A 16765-nucleotide genomic window follows, 5' to 3' on the forward strand; every position below is an offset into this window, starting at 1 on the left:
ATTCCAAGACGAGACCTTCAGACTCGTTTTGAGTTCTACAACACGAGATGAAGATAACAAAAAAAACAAATAAATTACTTGTGTTTTAATCGGAAGAGTTTAGAAATAAACATTTATTGTAACCACCCTGATTTGTAATTAAAACGTTGACGTGTATGTGAAAGCATGCTCTGCATTAATCTCCAGTTCACGCCGCTGTTTGGAGACGTTACGCCACTCATTGTCTCACGCAAAACAATTCAAGGAGCTTGCGAAAGCTTGTCAGGTGCTCACCAAGTAAGTGTCTCATTAAGTAGAACGAGGTGTGACTGAAATTCATTTAGTCTACCCAATTCCCTTTCAAGGTTCGCAAAATGTAATGCTTAATAATGGAGGTGCTAAATCTGACAATTCAAGTCTGTTTTCACTCTGTGCCTGATTGATCTGATTTTAAGATGCGCATGTGAAGAACTTAAGAGCCTCATTGCACACAAGCAGAGACTGGCTTAACAGGGAAGTAGATGTTTTCTGTCCAGCAGTAACACTTAGATTATGTGTTTTGGGATGAGGGAGAAGAGGATTTGATTTTATCACATTGTAATTTAAAATTCCTGTGAGGAGTTTTTCACCGGTTCTGAAACGAACTGAAATTAACCTTGATAACGTTTATATGAACTTCTAAAGCAAACCAGACCGCTGAAGACGAATAAGATTAAATATTTCTTTATAGTAACTTCTGTTACCTTGGCGACCGAGTAGATGTCAGACCAGGTGATTGACAGCAGAGTGCGGAAATCGTGACTTAAAATGTTTTTCACTTAAGATTAATTTTGAGTTGCACATTTGACTTTTACAAAGAACCACAATCGGACATGTAAAGGACAGGCTCAGGAAACAGATAAGAGGTGTCGCGTTGTCCACAGGGGGGCGCCAAATCAACACGAACCAAAAACTCCTCAAGACGTTTTTATTTTATTTTTGGGAAACAGTTTTTAACAGTCCAGTAAAATGTCTTCACCAAAACACATTGAAAGATGTTGATTGTATACCCGAGGCTGTGAGTGCTTTAAAGATCTTATTATCGTCTACACACAACATCAGCTGATTTGAATACTCATCTTTCTATCATCACATTATCTCAATTATCTCTCTAGGGATAAACAACTGGCCAAGCACGGCGGCTGGTGTTATCTGTGGGGGGATGCTCTTCAAATGTTTTTAAAAGTTTTATTTGATTTGATAAGACCAAACCAAATGGTCAACCTGCTGCAATATTTAAAAGTTGCTTAACTGTGAGTGCATTGAAACTTAATTGATTAGGCAAACAAAGCAAACTCAAAGTTCAGTTTATTTTTTTTAATCATACTCTGTAGTTTCATCAGATGATTTGATACGATAGCTTACTGAAAGTAGTCTGTTTACCTGTTTGTAGGTATTTAAAATGATAGTTTATTCAGAATTACGAGTTTATATTTCTAGTTTTCTCAAATAAATTTACCTCTAACCATTTTTTAGTTTGCAGAAGTATCTTAAATATCTTCAACACTTCTTTCTTTGCACAATTATTATTGCAAATATAAAAAAGATCTGATGAATTCACATAAAGGACACGCTGACATTTACACACGCACATACACATGATCTTTCTTGAGTTGTGATTCACACATATCCCTCACAGCGTGAAAGGGAGGGGGGCTCAGGAGGCATGAAATGAAAAAAGAGGCTGCAGAAATCTGACTGTCACAGTGTCACTGAAGTATCAAAAGCTCGTACAGGAGAGTGAGGGAAGCTGAAACTTCATACGAACACCTCTCCTTTACTGTCCAGAAAAGATTAGTAGAGAGCATTACAACAAATATTCTTAGGATTCTTATCCCTTATTTAAACATTTACAACTTTGTCCACAGGGGGGGCGCCAAAATCAACACAATCGAAAAGTCTCTCAAAGCAGCCGATCTAAATAATGTGAATATATGCTCTAAACCTGTGGTTCTTGAAGCTCCCCGGACTTGTTTCAAACTAAGAAAAACTAAGCCCCCCGGACCAGCTAGAAAAAAAAATTTGCTGCTAAAAGTAACATCAAATGTAAATGTTGTCACGGATAAAATTCAAACAGAACAGACACACAGAAGACCTTTGTATAAAGTATAAACTATCCAGAAAGTGTTAAAGTGGACATATTATCCCCCTCCTCCACCTTTTTCAAACAGTCCCCCTGTGGTCTAAATGAAACATCTGTGCTGTGCTTTGGTCAAAATATAACATGAATCAAGCACCAGAGGAGGTTTGTGACCCTGTAGAAACCAGCTCTCTCAGAACGCTCCGTTTTGGTGTGTGTGTCTCTTTAAATGTAATGACCCCCCCTGAGTTTTCCCCGTAGACATCACTCCTCTGTAGCGAGAATCCCACTGAGCATTTTTCTCTGTGTTGTAAGACTTATGCAGACCACAAACAAAGGACACTCAGGTTACCTAAATAAACAAAAACACTGTAGAAGTGTATTTTTCATAACATGTCCCCTTTAAAGAGTCACTAACGGCCCTCTGCTCAAGGGCACCACAGCAATGCTTAACTTTTAATTTACTGTTCAGGTTCAGGTTACTTTATTTGTACCTATAAGTAGATTTGTTTGAAGCCAGCAGGATTGACATCCATCATGAAACACAGATTATAAAACAGCTTAGAGAGCAACAAAACATTAGAGAGAAGGTCAACTATTTAAAATCTACCAAAACAGGGCAGATAGGAGATGGAGATCTCAACCAGTAAGATCAATAAAAAACACAAATAATCTCTTTTGCCAGAGTAAAAATAAAGAGAGAGAGACTAACAGGAAAAAGTAAGCATTTCCTGAATACACTTAAGAGCCTCTGAGTTCTCGGTTGTATGTGATCAGCTAAAGATTTCATAATTTCCTGAAACAGTTCAAAGTCTGTCCTCTCTGCACTGTTTGCTTTACTGACATCAGCTCACAGAGCAGCACAGAGGTTGATTTAAAGCGTGTGGAAGGCGGTGAAGAGGCAGAACAAAATCAAAGCGTCAAAGTGTTGAAGGCAGACTTTGAGGTTTGAAGAAGAGGCACCGAAGGAAGAATCAGTAGAAAAAGAAGCTCAGAGCCATCTAGAGGATGAAGACGTGCACTGCTGTTGTGTTCCTGAGTCTTCTCTCATTGGGACGCTCCGCTCCTGAGACCAGCTGTGACAGTCTGGTTAAACCCATAACGATCAGCAATGAAGAAGTAAGTTCATGTCTGCTTTTTGCATTTTGCATCTTTTTCATCCGGGTGCAAAGATACATCTTGTTTTCTTGTATTTTGCAGTCTGTTACCTCTCTGTCTTTAGCCTTTGAAATAATAATAATAATAATAATAATAATAATAATAAAGTGGTTTTATTTAGCGCTTTTCTAGAAACTTTGACAAGGAAAAAGAACAACCAAAAAACAGAAGTAGGACCAAAAAAGAGTAAAATCTGAGGCAGGTTTTGTGATGTAATGAGTCCAGTAGTTGTTTGTCTTCTGTTGCATAAGACGGCTTACCAAACTACGGGCAATGAACTGAAGCTGTGAAATATTAATAACAATTTTATTTATACGGCACCATTAAAAACACACGTTTACAAAGTGCTTTGAAATTCAGCAAAAGAGCATAAAAAAGAACAAAAGAAGCCAAACACAGAAGAAAATAAACAACAGCAAGAATATAGACTACACAAAATAACCAGAACAACAACAAAAACAACCACACCGCAAAAGAACCCTTTCAGGAAAGTGGGGCGCCAGTGGCTCAGTCGGTTGTCTCTCAACCGGAAAGTCGGGGGTTCGATCCCCAGCTCCTGCAGCAACATATCCGATGTGTCTTTGGGCGAGACACTTAACCCAAAGCTGCTCCCGCTGGATCATCTGTGGCGCTTTAAGTAGTCAGAAGATCAGAAAAATACTTTACAAGCTCAAGTCCATTTACCAAAGTACCAAACCAACATATTTAACCAAACCATCACAAGAACCCAACAACTCGAGCTGAGACCAAGAGATCCAAAGATTTAAAGGTCACATATTATACTCCTTTTCAACAAGTTCTCCTGGAGCCAGCCTCAAGCGGACCCTCGTCAAACTGCAGGATTTTGCACTTCCGCACTGGCTTAAATTTTCAACACCGGAGTATGTAAGTGTGCTGGCATAAGCAGAGGCGTTGCTTGTCAACAGGCAAGGCAGGCAACTGCTTGGGGCCCCAGGCGAGAAGGGGGCCCTCATCGGCTGACAAACTTCAACCCAGAGCCTCAAAATGTGCAAATTTTACAACGACAGTAGTAAAGCTGTCTCAGGAGGCCTCATCTGACAGCACTCACTCTCAGTGCCCTGCTAAGCGCTGCAGCATTATTCCTGTGAAAACCTACATTTTACAATGACGGAACATGAAGAGGAGTTATCTGTCCGGGGTTTAAAAAAAGAAAGAGGAACTTAATAATGAACGCTGGTTGGAGGGGCCCCCAATTAATTTTTTGCCTAGGGCCCCAACAGACCCTAGAATCGCCCCTGAGCATATAGGCAACAGGCTAATTCCTTTGTTCCAGTTGCTGATGTTGATAAATTAAGTTTGTATTATTAAGAATAACTTGTTTATCTGGTTAATGGGAGTCTGAGTGTAGTATAAAATACTATCTAATCTGCTAAAATATAGTTATACATTATATACAGGCATCCTCTTTATCAGTTTGATATTCTTCAAATGCTTATTCCAAACCACTGGATGGTGAAAAAAAAGGACAAAATTAGCCTTTCTCTCATGGCTACAGGTAGTTTCTATCTATCTGTAAAGAAATGCACGACCTTATGTTGGACACTCATCCATATATTTACATATCTATGGATGCCAGTTGCATATGTAGGTTGAGATAAGGCGTAATAGGGTGTTTTTGATAAGGAATACAGGAATAACCGCTGCCTTTTTTCTATATTGTCGTGTGTTTGTGTGTGTTCCAGATGTTGGGGAAGTGGCTGTACTTCGGAGGGAGCTCTGACATCCCAGGGAGTCGCTCCCTGGCTTACCTGATGACCAGCGTCTGGCTGGACATCACTGCAACCTCCCAGAGCAACGTCCTGAATCTTCTCCAGACTCAGAAAATGTAAATCACAGACACCGTCACACTAGGCTTCGTGCTTCTGCCGTTAAGTAGTTTTAATGAAGCGGCAAAACGCCGGTGTTGAGACATGAAGCTAATGCAGAAGTGTAAAATCCTGCGGTTTGTCGAGGGCTCTCAGCCTGTCGGTATGTTGACTGAAAGTTAGGGTGAGACAGGATTTCCAACATGGCGGCTGCTGCAGATCAGCCTCTGGAGCCCCCTGCAGGAACAGATGGGTGATGACACTCAGGCTTCATGCATTAATATTTACAGTCTATGGTTTTAACAGGCAATTAGATGATGCTCTTGTAAACTTGTTGGAGAAGGAACTTATTGTTTATAGTTAGATATTTTGATATCTATGACTTAAATATCCCCAAACATAAACACAAGACATTTTTTTATAAAAAGGAGTACACATTCAAAACTTAATGCTGATGGCCGCCCCAGTCATCATCCCAAAATCCTAAACCATGATTGACTATTTGCCCCGTCAGAAGTGAGACTTTGAGCTGTGTCAGCTAACATCTTTGCATTTCAACGTGGCACATTTCCTTTGGTTAATATTTAAATTTTTGACTTTGGACGAACATCTTCTTTTTTTCCTTTAAAATTTGGTTTAAGAAGATTGATATGTTTCCACTCTGTTACACAGCTTTCATTTTTGTCTTCACAGTGTCGACGAATGTTCGAGTCTCACATACAACGTGACTTTTGAAAACAGCACAATGCTAATTGGTGAGTAGAGATGTATCGGAGTGATACTTAGGAGTGGAAACTATCGACTGTTTTTAAGAAGTGGATTGAACCTTGTGGGCTCTGTTGTTCAAAAATGATCCAACAGGAATAAAGACATTGGCTAGGATCAAAGGGGTCATCCCCCAGCATCAGGGCTGGCCCTTCTATAATGCACATAACAACCACATAACCCCCCCCCCCCCCCCCCCCCCCCCAGCCCCCTGTCGTATTTTATGTTTTGGATCTGAGTAGGACAGATATAACATTTTTTTAAATAAAAAACTCCTGATCCCAGCAGAGGGTTGCATTCAAACTGGATAACTGGGACTATTAAATTGGACACAAAAAAGAAAACTACAGGGAGGTTGATATTTACGACATCTTTGAAACATATTTTGCAGCAGAACGTTTTATTGATTCAATAAAGAAAGTGGATATGCTACGAATAAGGCTTGTTAAAAAAAATGAAGGGTTTGTCCCTCGTAAAATATTACACCAAATAGAAACAATATCACACATTAAATATTGAATTAAAATGATCTGAATGGGACTTTCAGTTTGTGTGGATTTTGGCGCCCCCTGTGGACAAAGTATGTCGTGCGACGTCCTCTTTAGAGCACTGTTAACAGCATTCAGACTCTCACACCTGTTCCTGTGTTTGCGTCTTCTTCACCACAGAGAAACCGTTCTACCTGAAAGAAGTCTACCTGCCGACTGACTGCTCTGACTGTCTGTCTGTGTATGAAGAAATCATCTCTGGCACGGACACTTTCAAAAGTCTTCTACTTTTCAGTGAGTACAAATCGCTTAATCGTTCCTACAACACAGAGCTGACTCTGATTGAACTTAATAAAAGTTTGATATAACAATAATAATGTCATATATTTCTAATAAAATGTTTTGTCATCTTGATGTCCAGGCAAGAGCAACAACGTCTCGTCTGCTGCTGTAGAAATGTTGAAGACACAAGCAGTGTGTCTCAAGATGCCGTCACCCATAATGACAGAAACCGAAGAAGGTAACCTTTTTCATATCCAGTTTTCTGTTCTTTACTAACGTCATGCAGCACTGTTTTTGTGACCCTTTTGTCTCCTGTTTGTGTGTACACAGAAATGTGCCCAGTCAACCTCACACCCTCAGAGGGGCTCAGTGCCCTAAACGAGTTATTAGAGGCCAAGATGGGACATCGACTCGCAAGATTCCTGGATACTGTATTTGATTTATTTGTGAACTGATGGAGTTTTGATCTCCCTGAAGTTTTTCATGGAGTAAAAGTATGACAAATAATCTTTTTGCAGGCGAGAAAGAACATTGGAAGCAGGAATAATATCAATCAATGCAAAATGGCAGACCGATAGCTTTCTAATGATCATAATAGTTATTGTATTGGCATCATTATTTCATGGCATTCATGTTATGTTTAGACGTGAAAGCAAAGAAAATGGACAGAAATAAATGAAATTCCCTGTAAAAAAGTGTTGCCAGTTATTAAAGGAGCAATATGTAACTCTGACACCTAGTGTTTAAAATGGGTACTGCAGCCCAAATTCAAAACATTGTAGAGAGCTGTTTCCCCCCGCCCCCTCCTCTCTACAGTCGATGCTCACACAGGTTGCCATGTCATGGACACAGTAGCTTCAGTGTTTATCCAGCTCTGCATGGGTCTGTAAACCTTTCTGTGTTCTAACCTCTCTCCATTTTTCAAAAAGCATCTCCAATATTGATCCTAGTTTGAGCATGTTTCTGCTCGTGGAGCTTATTAGAAACATGGAGAGGCTTTTTATGTCCAAAAGCTTTTCTGGTCCAAACAAATCCAGAACATTCAGGACCAGAATCTAAAGTTAGAAGGAGGACATACTGGCTGCTGCGTTGTTTTCAGAGAAGCCAACACTTCAACATAGCATGTTTCCTTAATGTCTGAAGGTAATGTTTCATGATTTAAATCAGTAGATATCTTACATATTGCTCCTTTAAACTTACTCTTGTAACACAGTAAGGAAAAATATAACAAGTGTATAAAAAATGAAGAAGGAATAACATCTGGGTGCTTGTGGCCTATAGTGTTTGTTAGTAGTCCACACTGCCCATGCACAGAGGCTGTAGTCCTCAAATCAGTCAGCCCTGGTTCAAAATCTGGCCTGTGGCTCCTTTGCTGCTTGTCAATCCCCACTCTCTCTCTCTCCCTGATTCTCAACTCTGTCCTTTCTCTTTTATAAAAGCATGAAAAGCCCAAAATAAATCTTTAAAAAAACACAAAGGAAAAATCTGCTTTGCTACTTATTTACCTTTTTGTTTCCAAAGTTTTTCCCCATTGGTGTCAGTAAACGGTGAAAACGTGAAAAAGCCTCAAACTAACGCCTTCCTAATCTTGAGCCAGTTGGTCTAATGTCAAATGGTTCTCATTAGAAATGCAGAATAAACTATAATTCTTGCATAAGCAACCAAAATGTAGCATTTGAGAACTTTTCCGTACTCCTGTGCTCGCAGAAGTTTGGTGTTAATCCCACAAAATCATCAAATAGCAAACTGATCACTTATTTGTCTGTGTTTTCCAATAAATAAAAGTGAATACCAGCATGATAGGACACTTTAAACCTTTAAAGGCAGGGTTGGTCATTTTTGCAAAACTAGCATGATTTTGAAAGTAGCATTCCCTCAGTGCTCCGTCTGCACCCAGCCCCCTCCCCTCTGTGCTCCCTCAAAAGCCACGCCCCCTCACTTACATGCACGATTGCCGTTGTGGACCTCAGCTCATTACTGTCATTGTGTAGAAACAATGCCGTCTCATGTCTCATTCAGCGGTAAATAAACTCACAGTATAAACTCTGTCATCTGTGACGCGCTTTGAGTGTGGGCTAGTGCACACAAGGGGTAGAGAACCAGCAGGGAGGCGTCTGATTGGTTCATCAGATTGGTACCTCGTGGCACACATTAGTCAAAGTTTTTACAGGCTTACAAACTGCTACAGGTGACGGATTTTCTTTGTTCCTCTTTCAGAACATGAGTTATTAATTTCTGTCAGGACCTGAAGACAATTTCAACCAAAATCTTTTTAAAAATATTTGGAGAAAATGACCAACCCCGCTTTTAAGTCTGTCACGAATGGTCAGTTAGTTGTGCGCAGTGTCCTGTCACTGATCGCTTCAATGACCTATAGACAAAGAAAGGATAAAATGTACTCTGCTCTCTGATCAGTGTGCAGCTCTAACGCGCTGATGTTATAGATTCCTATTGACACGGTGATACCTGATCCTGGATCTGTGTAAAGTTCATCGCCATGCAGCGTGTATGGCATGTGTCATGACATGTGTGTGTGTTCATGTAGAATGACCTGAGCACAGGTAAGGAAGTGTCACTGTATGTGTGTGACTGACACATGTCATTAGCTGTGTAATGCAGTAAGGATCAGTGTGTATGTGATGTGTGTGTGTGTTGTGTGTGTGTGTGTGTGTGTGTGTGTGTTGTGGTCATGTACACAAGTGGATAGGGCTGTGGGCATCACCTTTCTCCAAGGACCTGTGTGCTATGTGATACTACAGTGTACCTTTGTGTTGCAATGTGTGTATGTGTGTGTGAGCGATAGCCCCAGGTCCTGTTCCAGAGCGGCGATCACACACACACACACACACACACACACACACACACACACACACACACAGTAACAGAGGAGGACTGCGACTCACACTCATGGAAGCATCCAGAGCCTTCTGACAGGATGTAAGATTTTGTGAGTTTTCTGTCGTCTTGGCCGGGAGGAGAATGGAGATCAGAATAAAGTGATGCTGTGGATATGGAACCTGGCTGTTTAAGGTTTGCTGAATAATTCATCCGTCGGCTTGTGACTGGCGGAAAATGAGGAAGGCAGCGCTGATGGTTTGGATCAGCCTTTTGCTGCAAGGTCAGTTCTGCATACACACAACTGTGCTTTGTCTCATCAGACTTGATTTCTGCTCATGTCTTTGCTATAGTGTTGTCCTGATAATTCTGATACCACGGCAACAAAAATAGAAGTCTGAGGCACCAAATATTGTTTTATTTCTTCTTTTTAATCACTAAAAATTGCAACAAACTCTCACACACTGTCTAATATATTTGTGCAGTTAAGACAGTGACACCTTCTCTGCTCTCTGGCTGTTAATCAGAGACATAAACGTAACTTTTTGCATCTCTAGGACTCCTGTTACCTCTCATATTACTTAAAAATCTGCTTTTTGAAGCTGTTGCACTTTTATGACATTATCAATCGCAAAAATAAAGGAGATTGTATTGTTTTAAAATTGATGGTATAAAAAAAGGATCAAAGAAATTGAAAGATTTTGAAAAACCCTTCATTGCAATCCCCCTGACATCCGTCTGTTTTAACCTCTGATCTCAGTTTCCCATGGTGCTCAGGGTCAATATGCCCGCAAACTTCTGAATGACCTGATGGAGAACTACTCCAATGCTCTGAGACCTGTGGATGACACAGACAAAGCTCTCAATGTGTCGCTGCAGATCACTCTGTCCCAAATCAAAGACATGGTACGTAGAAAACATGATACAGGCTACATATCGTTAAAAAAAACATCGACAGGGACTGTGCAACGTTACCATGGAGTTAAGTGTGGTGGTGCACCATGTTGCTTCTTTGGCTGAATTAAACGCTGGTTCCAGAAGAGGCAATCACATCTGTCCTCACATTCAGAAATCATAAACTTTCCCACTACCTGTAGAAATAGTTTGTTTTGGTCATTTTCTTGGTTTGGCCACTTTCTTTGTCCATCATAACTCGCCGATAACAACCAACTCCTCACTTTGCTTAGCTCTGATAATGTGATCTAGAAGCATGCGCATGTTTTGTGCCTGTCATTATTGCTTAATTTGAGGTATGTCCAGTGCAACCAAATCTTAGACGAGGCCTCCATCTTTAGTAGTACTGCAAGTGTGTGACTTGTGGAGAAAAGATTAAGAACGGGGATTCGCTTTGGTCTGTTTATTAAACTTTTGAATTTGCAGCTCATGTATTTGACTTGATGTTTTGACATGGTCGTGCGGTACTCACAGAGCCTATGAATAACTTTGTCCCGTAAATAGAGAGCGCTCCATTGTTCTCCTCTTGATTAAGAGCTGCAGAACAAATGTGTGTCTCTCATTTTACAAACTAACAATGCTGCTGTCAGTCTTCTGTTCATTTTACAAGACAAGTATACAACAGCACTGAATATCAGAGCGTAATTAAAAAGTAGAGATATGAACCTTTTTAGTCTTTTTCTTTAGATTTAAATGTGTTTGTATGTATTTATGTGTGTTTCTGTGTGTGTAGGATGAGAAGAACCAGGTGCTAACCACATACCTGTGGATCAGGCAGGTCTGGCACGATGCCTACCTGAAGTGGGACAAAGAGGACTATGATAATCTGGAGATGATCAACATCCCCAGCGACCTGGTGTGGAAGCCGGACATCGTCCTCTACAACAAGTCAGTAACAAGACAGAGTTTAAAAACCTTCTGTGTGGGAAGATGGTTAAGCACACACACAAATATGTCCTCCCCTGTGTGTGTGTGTGTGTGTGTGTGTGTGTAGAGCAGATGAGGAGTCTGGAGGTGCACCCAGCACTAATGTGAAGCTGCGATACAACGGAGAGATCGTCTGGGACTCTCCAGCCATCACAAAGAGCACGTGTGTGGTGGATGTTTCCTACTTCCCCTTCGACTGGCAGCACTGCAAGCTCACCTTCGGCTCCTGGACCTACAACGGCAACCAGGTGTGTTTCGTGTCACGCATCCTCCTGTTCTGACCGAGTGCAGCCATATGTACGACTGATCTCCGGTCTGATTTGTAGCCCAAAGATGATTCTATTCTTATTTCTTAGAAGTATTTTGGACCCACACACAAATACTGGACCTCCGTTAGTTGCATTCTTGCGAGGACAGTCCACCATTATGCCTTTACAAACAGCATCCCTTAGTGGGCAGGGTCGTCTCTTTCCCCCCACGTGGTGACAGGGCTAACTTTACAACATAAACCTTTATTTTATCCAGGTTAGTCCGGTTGAGATCAGATATCTCTTTTTGAAGGGCCAAGAACAAAACACTGAAACTCATACAGTGCACATTAAACTATATGATCAAACCATCAGCTAAAACATTTGCATACTAAAAGATTGGATTCAAGCCTCTTCACTAAAGGGTTTGAAAATATTCAGGGTGTTTTTGCATTTTAGAATCCGACCGCTTGTTATTCCAAGCAACAGGTGCAGAAAACCTAAAAACTAACCCACAATCCAAAAACTAAGGTAAAATAACTAGATAAGAACAGGTACTATGACGGACTGAGGAAATGCTATCATTCATTCTTAATGAGGAAAAAATTGAATAAAACGAGATGAAATGAGATTCAGTTGAAAGCTAGACTAAAAAGGTAGGTCTTGAGTTTGCTTTTAAAATGTTTACATTGTGTTCTGCCCTCAGGTCTCCAGGTAAATTGTTCCACAGACGGGGGCCATGCTAATAAAAAAGATGCCTCACCGTATAGGTTTTAGTTTGGACGTGTAGAAAGACTTAAAGGCTTTAAATGTGATTTTTCACACTTAAATATAATAGAAATCAAGTATATCCTCTGAAAATAACTCTGTGAGTCATGACTGTCTACAATGGGTGTAACACCCGAGTCCCACTGTCTGTGATGTTTTCAGAGTTTTCAGAGTCCTATCTTCACTTTGTTTACATCGCCCGGACGGCCGGCTGACTCCTCCCCTCTCGTATAAAAGTTGTTTAATTGAGGGACTAGAGAAAAGAAGAATAACACACTGTACTCACTGCTTAACTGTGTTTCTAGATCACGCTAATTTCAGGTAAATTTACATGCAGTGTGAAGATACGAGCATAATAAAGATCGCTAGCATTAGCATGCTAACACAACAATGCAGCACGAGTTGTTTTAGTTTCATGCTGGTGCTCAAGGGCGACATCTGCTGGATCAAAAAAATCGCATTTATAAAGCCTTTAAAGACCACTTCCAGAAGACCTGAGGGCTCTGGTGGGCTCATAAGTAAAAAGCAAATGAGATAAATAGGTGGGAGCAAGAACATTGAGATTTAAAAACCAATAAAATAATCTTAAAATCAATTCTAAAACAAACGGGCAGCCAGTGCAGAGACTTTAAAATCGGTGTAATGTGTGCTCTCTTTCTGGTCTTTTTTTGTGTTTGATGTTTTCATGTGTGTCCTCTCCACAGGTGGACATCAGTTTGGGCATGGACAGCGGAGACCTGTCGGACTTTGTGGAGAACGTGGAGTGGGAGTGTCACGGCATGCCTGCAGTGAGGAACGTCATGATGTACGGCTGCTGCTCCGACCCTTACACTGACATCACCTACACCCTGCACCTGAAGCGTCGCTCCTCCTTCTACATCTTTAACCTGCTGCTGCCCTGCTTCCTCATCTCCTTCCTGGCCCCGCTGGGCTTCTACCTGCCGGCAGACTCGGGGGAGAAGGTCTCCCTCGGGGTGACGGTGCTGCTGGCGCTCACCGTGTTCCAGCTGCTGGTGGCTGAGAGCATGCCGCCTGCAGAGAGCATGCCCTATATAGGTCTGAGTCATTATTGGTGTTCAGTTTAATTGATTAAAATAATATATTGGTAACGGTATCCATTGGTTTTTTTGGGATATATTTTGAAGGTCGCCATATTGGAAATGCTATCTCAACCTAACTTTCAATCAATAGAGACACAGAAAGAGGAGGCCAATAAATGAGTGCTGCTGTGTATGTTACCTTCCTCTTTTCATGCATGTCTCCTTTTCTTTGTCCCCTCCTTTAGGGAAGTATTACATCGCCACCATGACGATGATCACAGCCTCCACCTCGCTCACCATCTTCATCATGAACATTCATTTCTGCGGCGCCGAAGCCAAGCCGGTCCCTCACTGGGCGAAGGTGCTCATCATAGACTACATGTCCAAAATATTCTTTGTCTACGAGGTGGGGGAGAACTGCACCACGCCAGAGTGTGAGAAGACCCCACTGTACCCCGAGGAACCCTTGGGCGATGAGGATGGCTTCCAGGGTGACCATTTCCACGACTACCGTTATGACAGCGAACCTTACAGGTACAGCAACGGCAATGGCGTGAGTCATCACAGCACGCGTCACAAAAGCCAGGCGAACGCCAACGGCAGCAAGGGCCGTCACCACCACAGCAACCACAGCAACCACAGCAACCACGCCTCCAGACTGGAGAGGGGGGAGGGGAGGAGAGAGCGCACGCACCACATCAGGAGGGACGAACTGGACTACCAGGCCCCTCCTCGTCCTCCAAACCTCCAGCACCTGAACGGAGGGCTGAAAGAGCAGCTCCTCTACTCCACGGAGAAACTTCAAGTCCCAGCATGCCCCTGCTGCTGCCCATGTGTGGAACATAAAGAGGTGCATCATAACACACACACACAGTTTCTCCCTTCTTATTCTTATCTGACCCCTTCTTGAATAAAGTGTCAACGACCCGATCGCAAACGAGGGTCAAGAGCTGTCAAATCATCACGAGGTTCTCTGGTGCAGACGTTTTGATGCCAATCGTAATATTGAACATTTGTCCCTCACAGGAGGTTTAAGGTTACCTGTCTCGTCTCTTCCTCAGGTGGTGAAGAACATCCAGTTCATAGCCAACTACTTCCGCGAGCAGAGGGCGACTTGTGTCAAGGCCGCAGAGTGGAAGAAGGTCGCCAAGGTGATGGATAGGTTTTTCATGTGGATCTTCTTCGTCATGGTCTTCCTCATGAGCATCCTCATCATCGCCAAGGCCTCCTGACAGACCCCCCTCACGATCTTTATGATCACCATCACCCTACTTCCTTCCTGGACCTCAGTGTCGCTTGATTGTCCCAATTTTTACTTTGATGCAACACCGGGGAAATCAGAACTGTTTTTACTGTGAAGAACTTGTATTTGTTATGTCAGCATTGTGTTGCGAGTGTGTGTGTGTGTGTGTGTTTGTGGTTTATAGGTACTTTGTCGTTTTCTGTTTTGACATAACGAGGACAAGGTCATTGCGCACGAATCATCCATTAATCACAAACGCAGAACTTCATTAAAGCCTCTCGGTTAGTTAACGTCAGGTGTGCTTGCATGTGTAACGGAGCGGTGGAGCGGTAAGGCAATCTAGGCCTCGAACATGCATGGACTCTGCATTATTGATGAGCTAACAGCCAGACATCCACCTATAGGCATTACATTACATACGTTATTTTTTCAGGTGACCAGATGCTGCTGTTTTTCCAGAGTCAGTTACACGCGGAGCTCCGGCAATAAAACCTTTAACACTTATGAAACAACCCCACGAGTGATCGAGACCAGGGCAAATCCTGTGTCAGCCTCTCACTAATCATCATGGGAAAACGTGTAAGGCGAAGAAATGAAACACAAGTCAATCAGTCAAGGAATAAATTAGTATTTGTAGAACGCCAATTCACAACAAATGCTGTTTTATAAATGTTAATGTAGTCGGTATCTTCTGTGTTCTTAATAAATCCTGTTTCTTAAACGTACTTCTTTCTTAATCTAGAGTGACCACATGACAGTATTTTATGCAAAGAGTCGGCTATGTCCATGGTAAAACTATTGTGTTGCTCCGCTGTCACTTTTTTATTAACTTCGGCAGAGTACGACAATACATTTCACTTCCTGTCTCTTGATCACATGACGACAGAAGTCTTACATAATAACAACAAATCTAAAAAAGTAAAATACAGATATTATCTGTATCTTAACACAATATATTCTCTGCTATACCCTAGATTAGTGGTTTTCAACCGGTGGGTCGGGACCCAAAATGTGGGTCGCGGAGCAATAGCAAATTTGTGCTTGAATCTGAGTGATGGGTCCTGAGGTTAGACCAGTTGAGAACCACTTCCCTAGATAATTATATAATTCCAACAGTATCAAACATGGCATTGCAGCAAGGCATTTAAAGGACAGAAAACGACAAAAGATGACATACATTAAGAAAGCTAATGAGGTAAAAAAGTAAGAGGTACTGATCCAAGCATCCTTGGAGAAACAAGAGGAAACAGCGATCCTTGACTGATGCTCTTCGCAGCTTCCATTACACACAGAATAAAGTGCTGAGTCAACAAGAATATAACGGGTCGCTGATATTCATCACTAGAAATAAAAGCGCACATTTTAACACAGTTTAATACATACCGTACAAAACCCCAATAATATTAGCCGACATACATGAGAGAGTAACTGCTGACAGTGTTTCCAACAAAAATGGGCCGAAGCAACACCGCCCAGCTCAGATACAAAACACACATCAATAGTATCGGCATCATTGGTACCAACAGCATATCTACTGTACAACTATTTGCCCTTCTGACTTGATTTAAGGAGAGGAATGGCACTGGGGGAAAAAAGACTGCCTGTATCTATTGTTTTTTTTTTTTTACAGAGGGACGTCTGACACAGAGAACCAGAAGGAAGTAACTGAAATTCAAAGTGAAGGGGGTGAGCGCTGTCTGACAGGAGGGATTTTGCATTTTGCAGAACATGTTTATTGTACAGGTCAGTGAGGTTGCTTGGCTGGACACTTTTGACTTTGGCACTAATCTTTACAATGTTGTTAAAGTGCAGTTTTGGCCTTAACACAGAATGAATGAAACCTTTATTGCCCCCGGGGGAATTTGCCTCACATCCAGAGCAGAAAAACACAATACAAGTGACAAAAGACATCAAACCCATATACAGGACAACACATAACAACAAAACCATTAAAAAAAAAAATCAAGATATATGATTACAGCATCACATGATCACATGTACGGATTTCAATAGCAAGTTCACTAAAGTGCCAAGTTCATACTTTATGATCCGAGCTTGTTGAACAGTTGAATGCTGCGTGGTACAAAGGATGTGACGCCTCTTTTAGTTCTTATCCTAGTTCATACACAGACC

The 16765-nt window shown here is 41.6% G+C and overlaps 2 protein-coding genes across 2 annotated transcripts; both read left to right on the forward strand.

Annotated features, from left to right (window-relative positions):
* Positions 1-2945: 2945 nt before the first annotated feature.
* On the forward strand, positions 2946-8090 carry LOC132992393 (uncharacterized). Its single transcript, XM_061061657.1, has 6 exons — positions 2946-3217; positions 4960-5102; positions 5776-5837; positions 6516-6629; positions 6757-6855; positions 6948-8090. Exons 1-6 carry the CDS (start codon positions 3107-3109, stop codon positions 7070-7072), a joined length of 654 nt encoding a protein of 217 aa, XP_060917640.1. The 5' UTR covers positions 2946-3106; the 3' UTR covers positions 7073-8090.
* A 533-nt stretch (positions 8091-8623) lies between these two features.
* chrna9a (cholinergic receptor, nicotinic, alpha 9a) lies at positions 8624-15335 on the forward strand. The gene is made up of 7 exons (XM_061061646.1): positions 8624-9735; positions 10213-10358; positions 11140-11294; positions 11401-11581; positions 13054-13405; positions 13635-14239; positions 14451-15335. The coding sequence occupies exons 1-7, from the start codon at positions 9690-9692 to the stop codon at positions 14619-14621; spliced, it is 1656 nt and encodes a 551-aa protein (XP_060917629.1). The 5' UTR covers positions 8624-9689; the 3' UTR covers positions 14622-15335.
* The last annotated feature ends 1430 nt before the right edge of the window (positions 15336-16765 follow it).

The sequence above is a fragment of the Labrus mixtus genome, chromosome 2 (assembly GCF_963584025.1).
Source record: "Labrus mixtus chromosome 2, fLabMix1.1, whole genome shotgun sequence".
In the NCBI taxonomy this organism is placed as follows: Eukaryota; Metazoa; Chordata; class Actinopteri; order Labriformes; family Labridae; genus Labrus; species Labrus mixtus.

Bases quoted from the DNA above. Each gene is read 5' to 3' on its own strand.
- LOC132992393 (XM_061061657.1), top strand. From the start codon at position 3,107: ATGAAGACGTGCACTGCTGTTGTGTTCCTGAGTCTTCTCTCATTGGGA. The intron at 3,218-4,959 runs GTAAGTTCATGT...TGTGTGTTCCAG, and splicing joins TAACGATCAGCAATGAAGAA to ATGTTGGGGAAGTGGCTGTA. The intron at 6,630-6,756 runs GTGAGTACAAAT...CTTGATGTCCAG, and splicing joins CAAAAGTCTTCTACTTTTCA to GCAAGAGCAACAACGTCTCG.
- chrna9a (XM_061061646.1), top strand. From the start codon at position 9,690: ATGAGGAAGGCAGCGCTGATGGTTTGGATCAGCCTTTTGCTGCAAG. The intron at 11,295-11,400 runs GTCAGTAACAAG...GTGTGTGTGTAG, and splicing joins GACATCGTCCTCTACAACAA to AGCAGATGAGGAGTCTGGAG. The intron at 14,240-14,450 runs GTGCATCATAAC...TCTCTTCCTCAG, and splicing joins CATGTGTGGAACATAAAGAG to GTGGTGAAGAACATCCAGTT.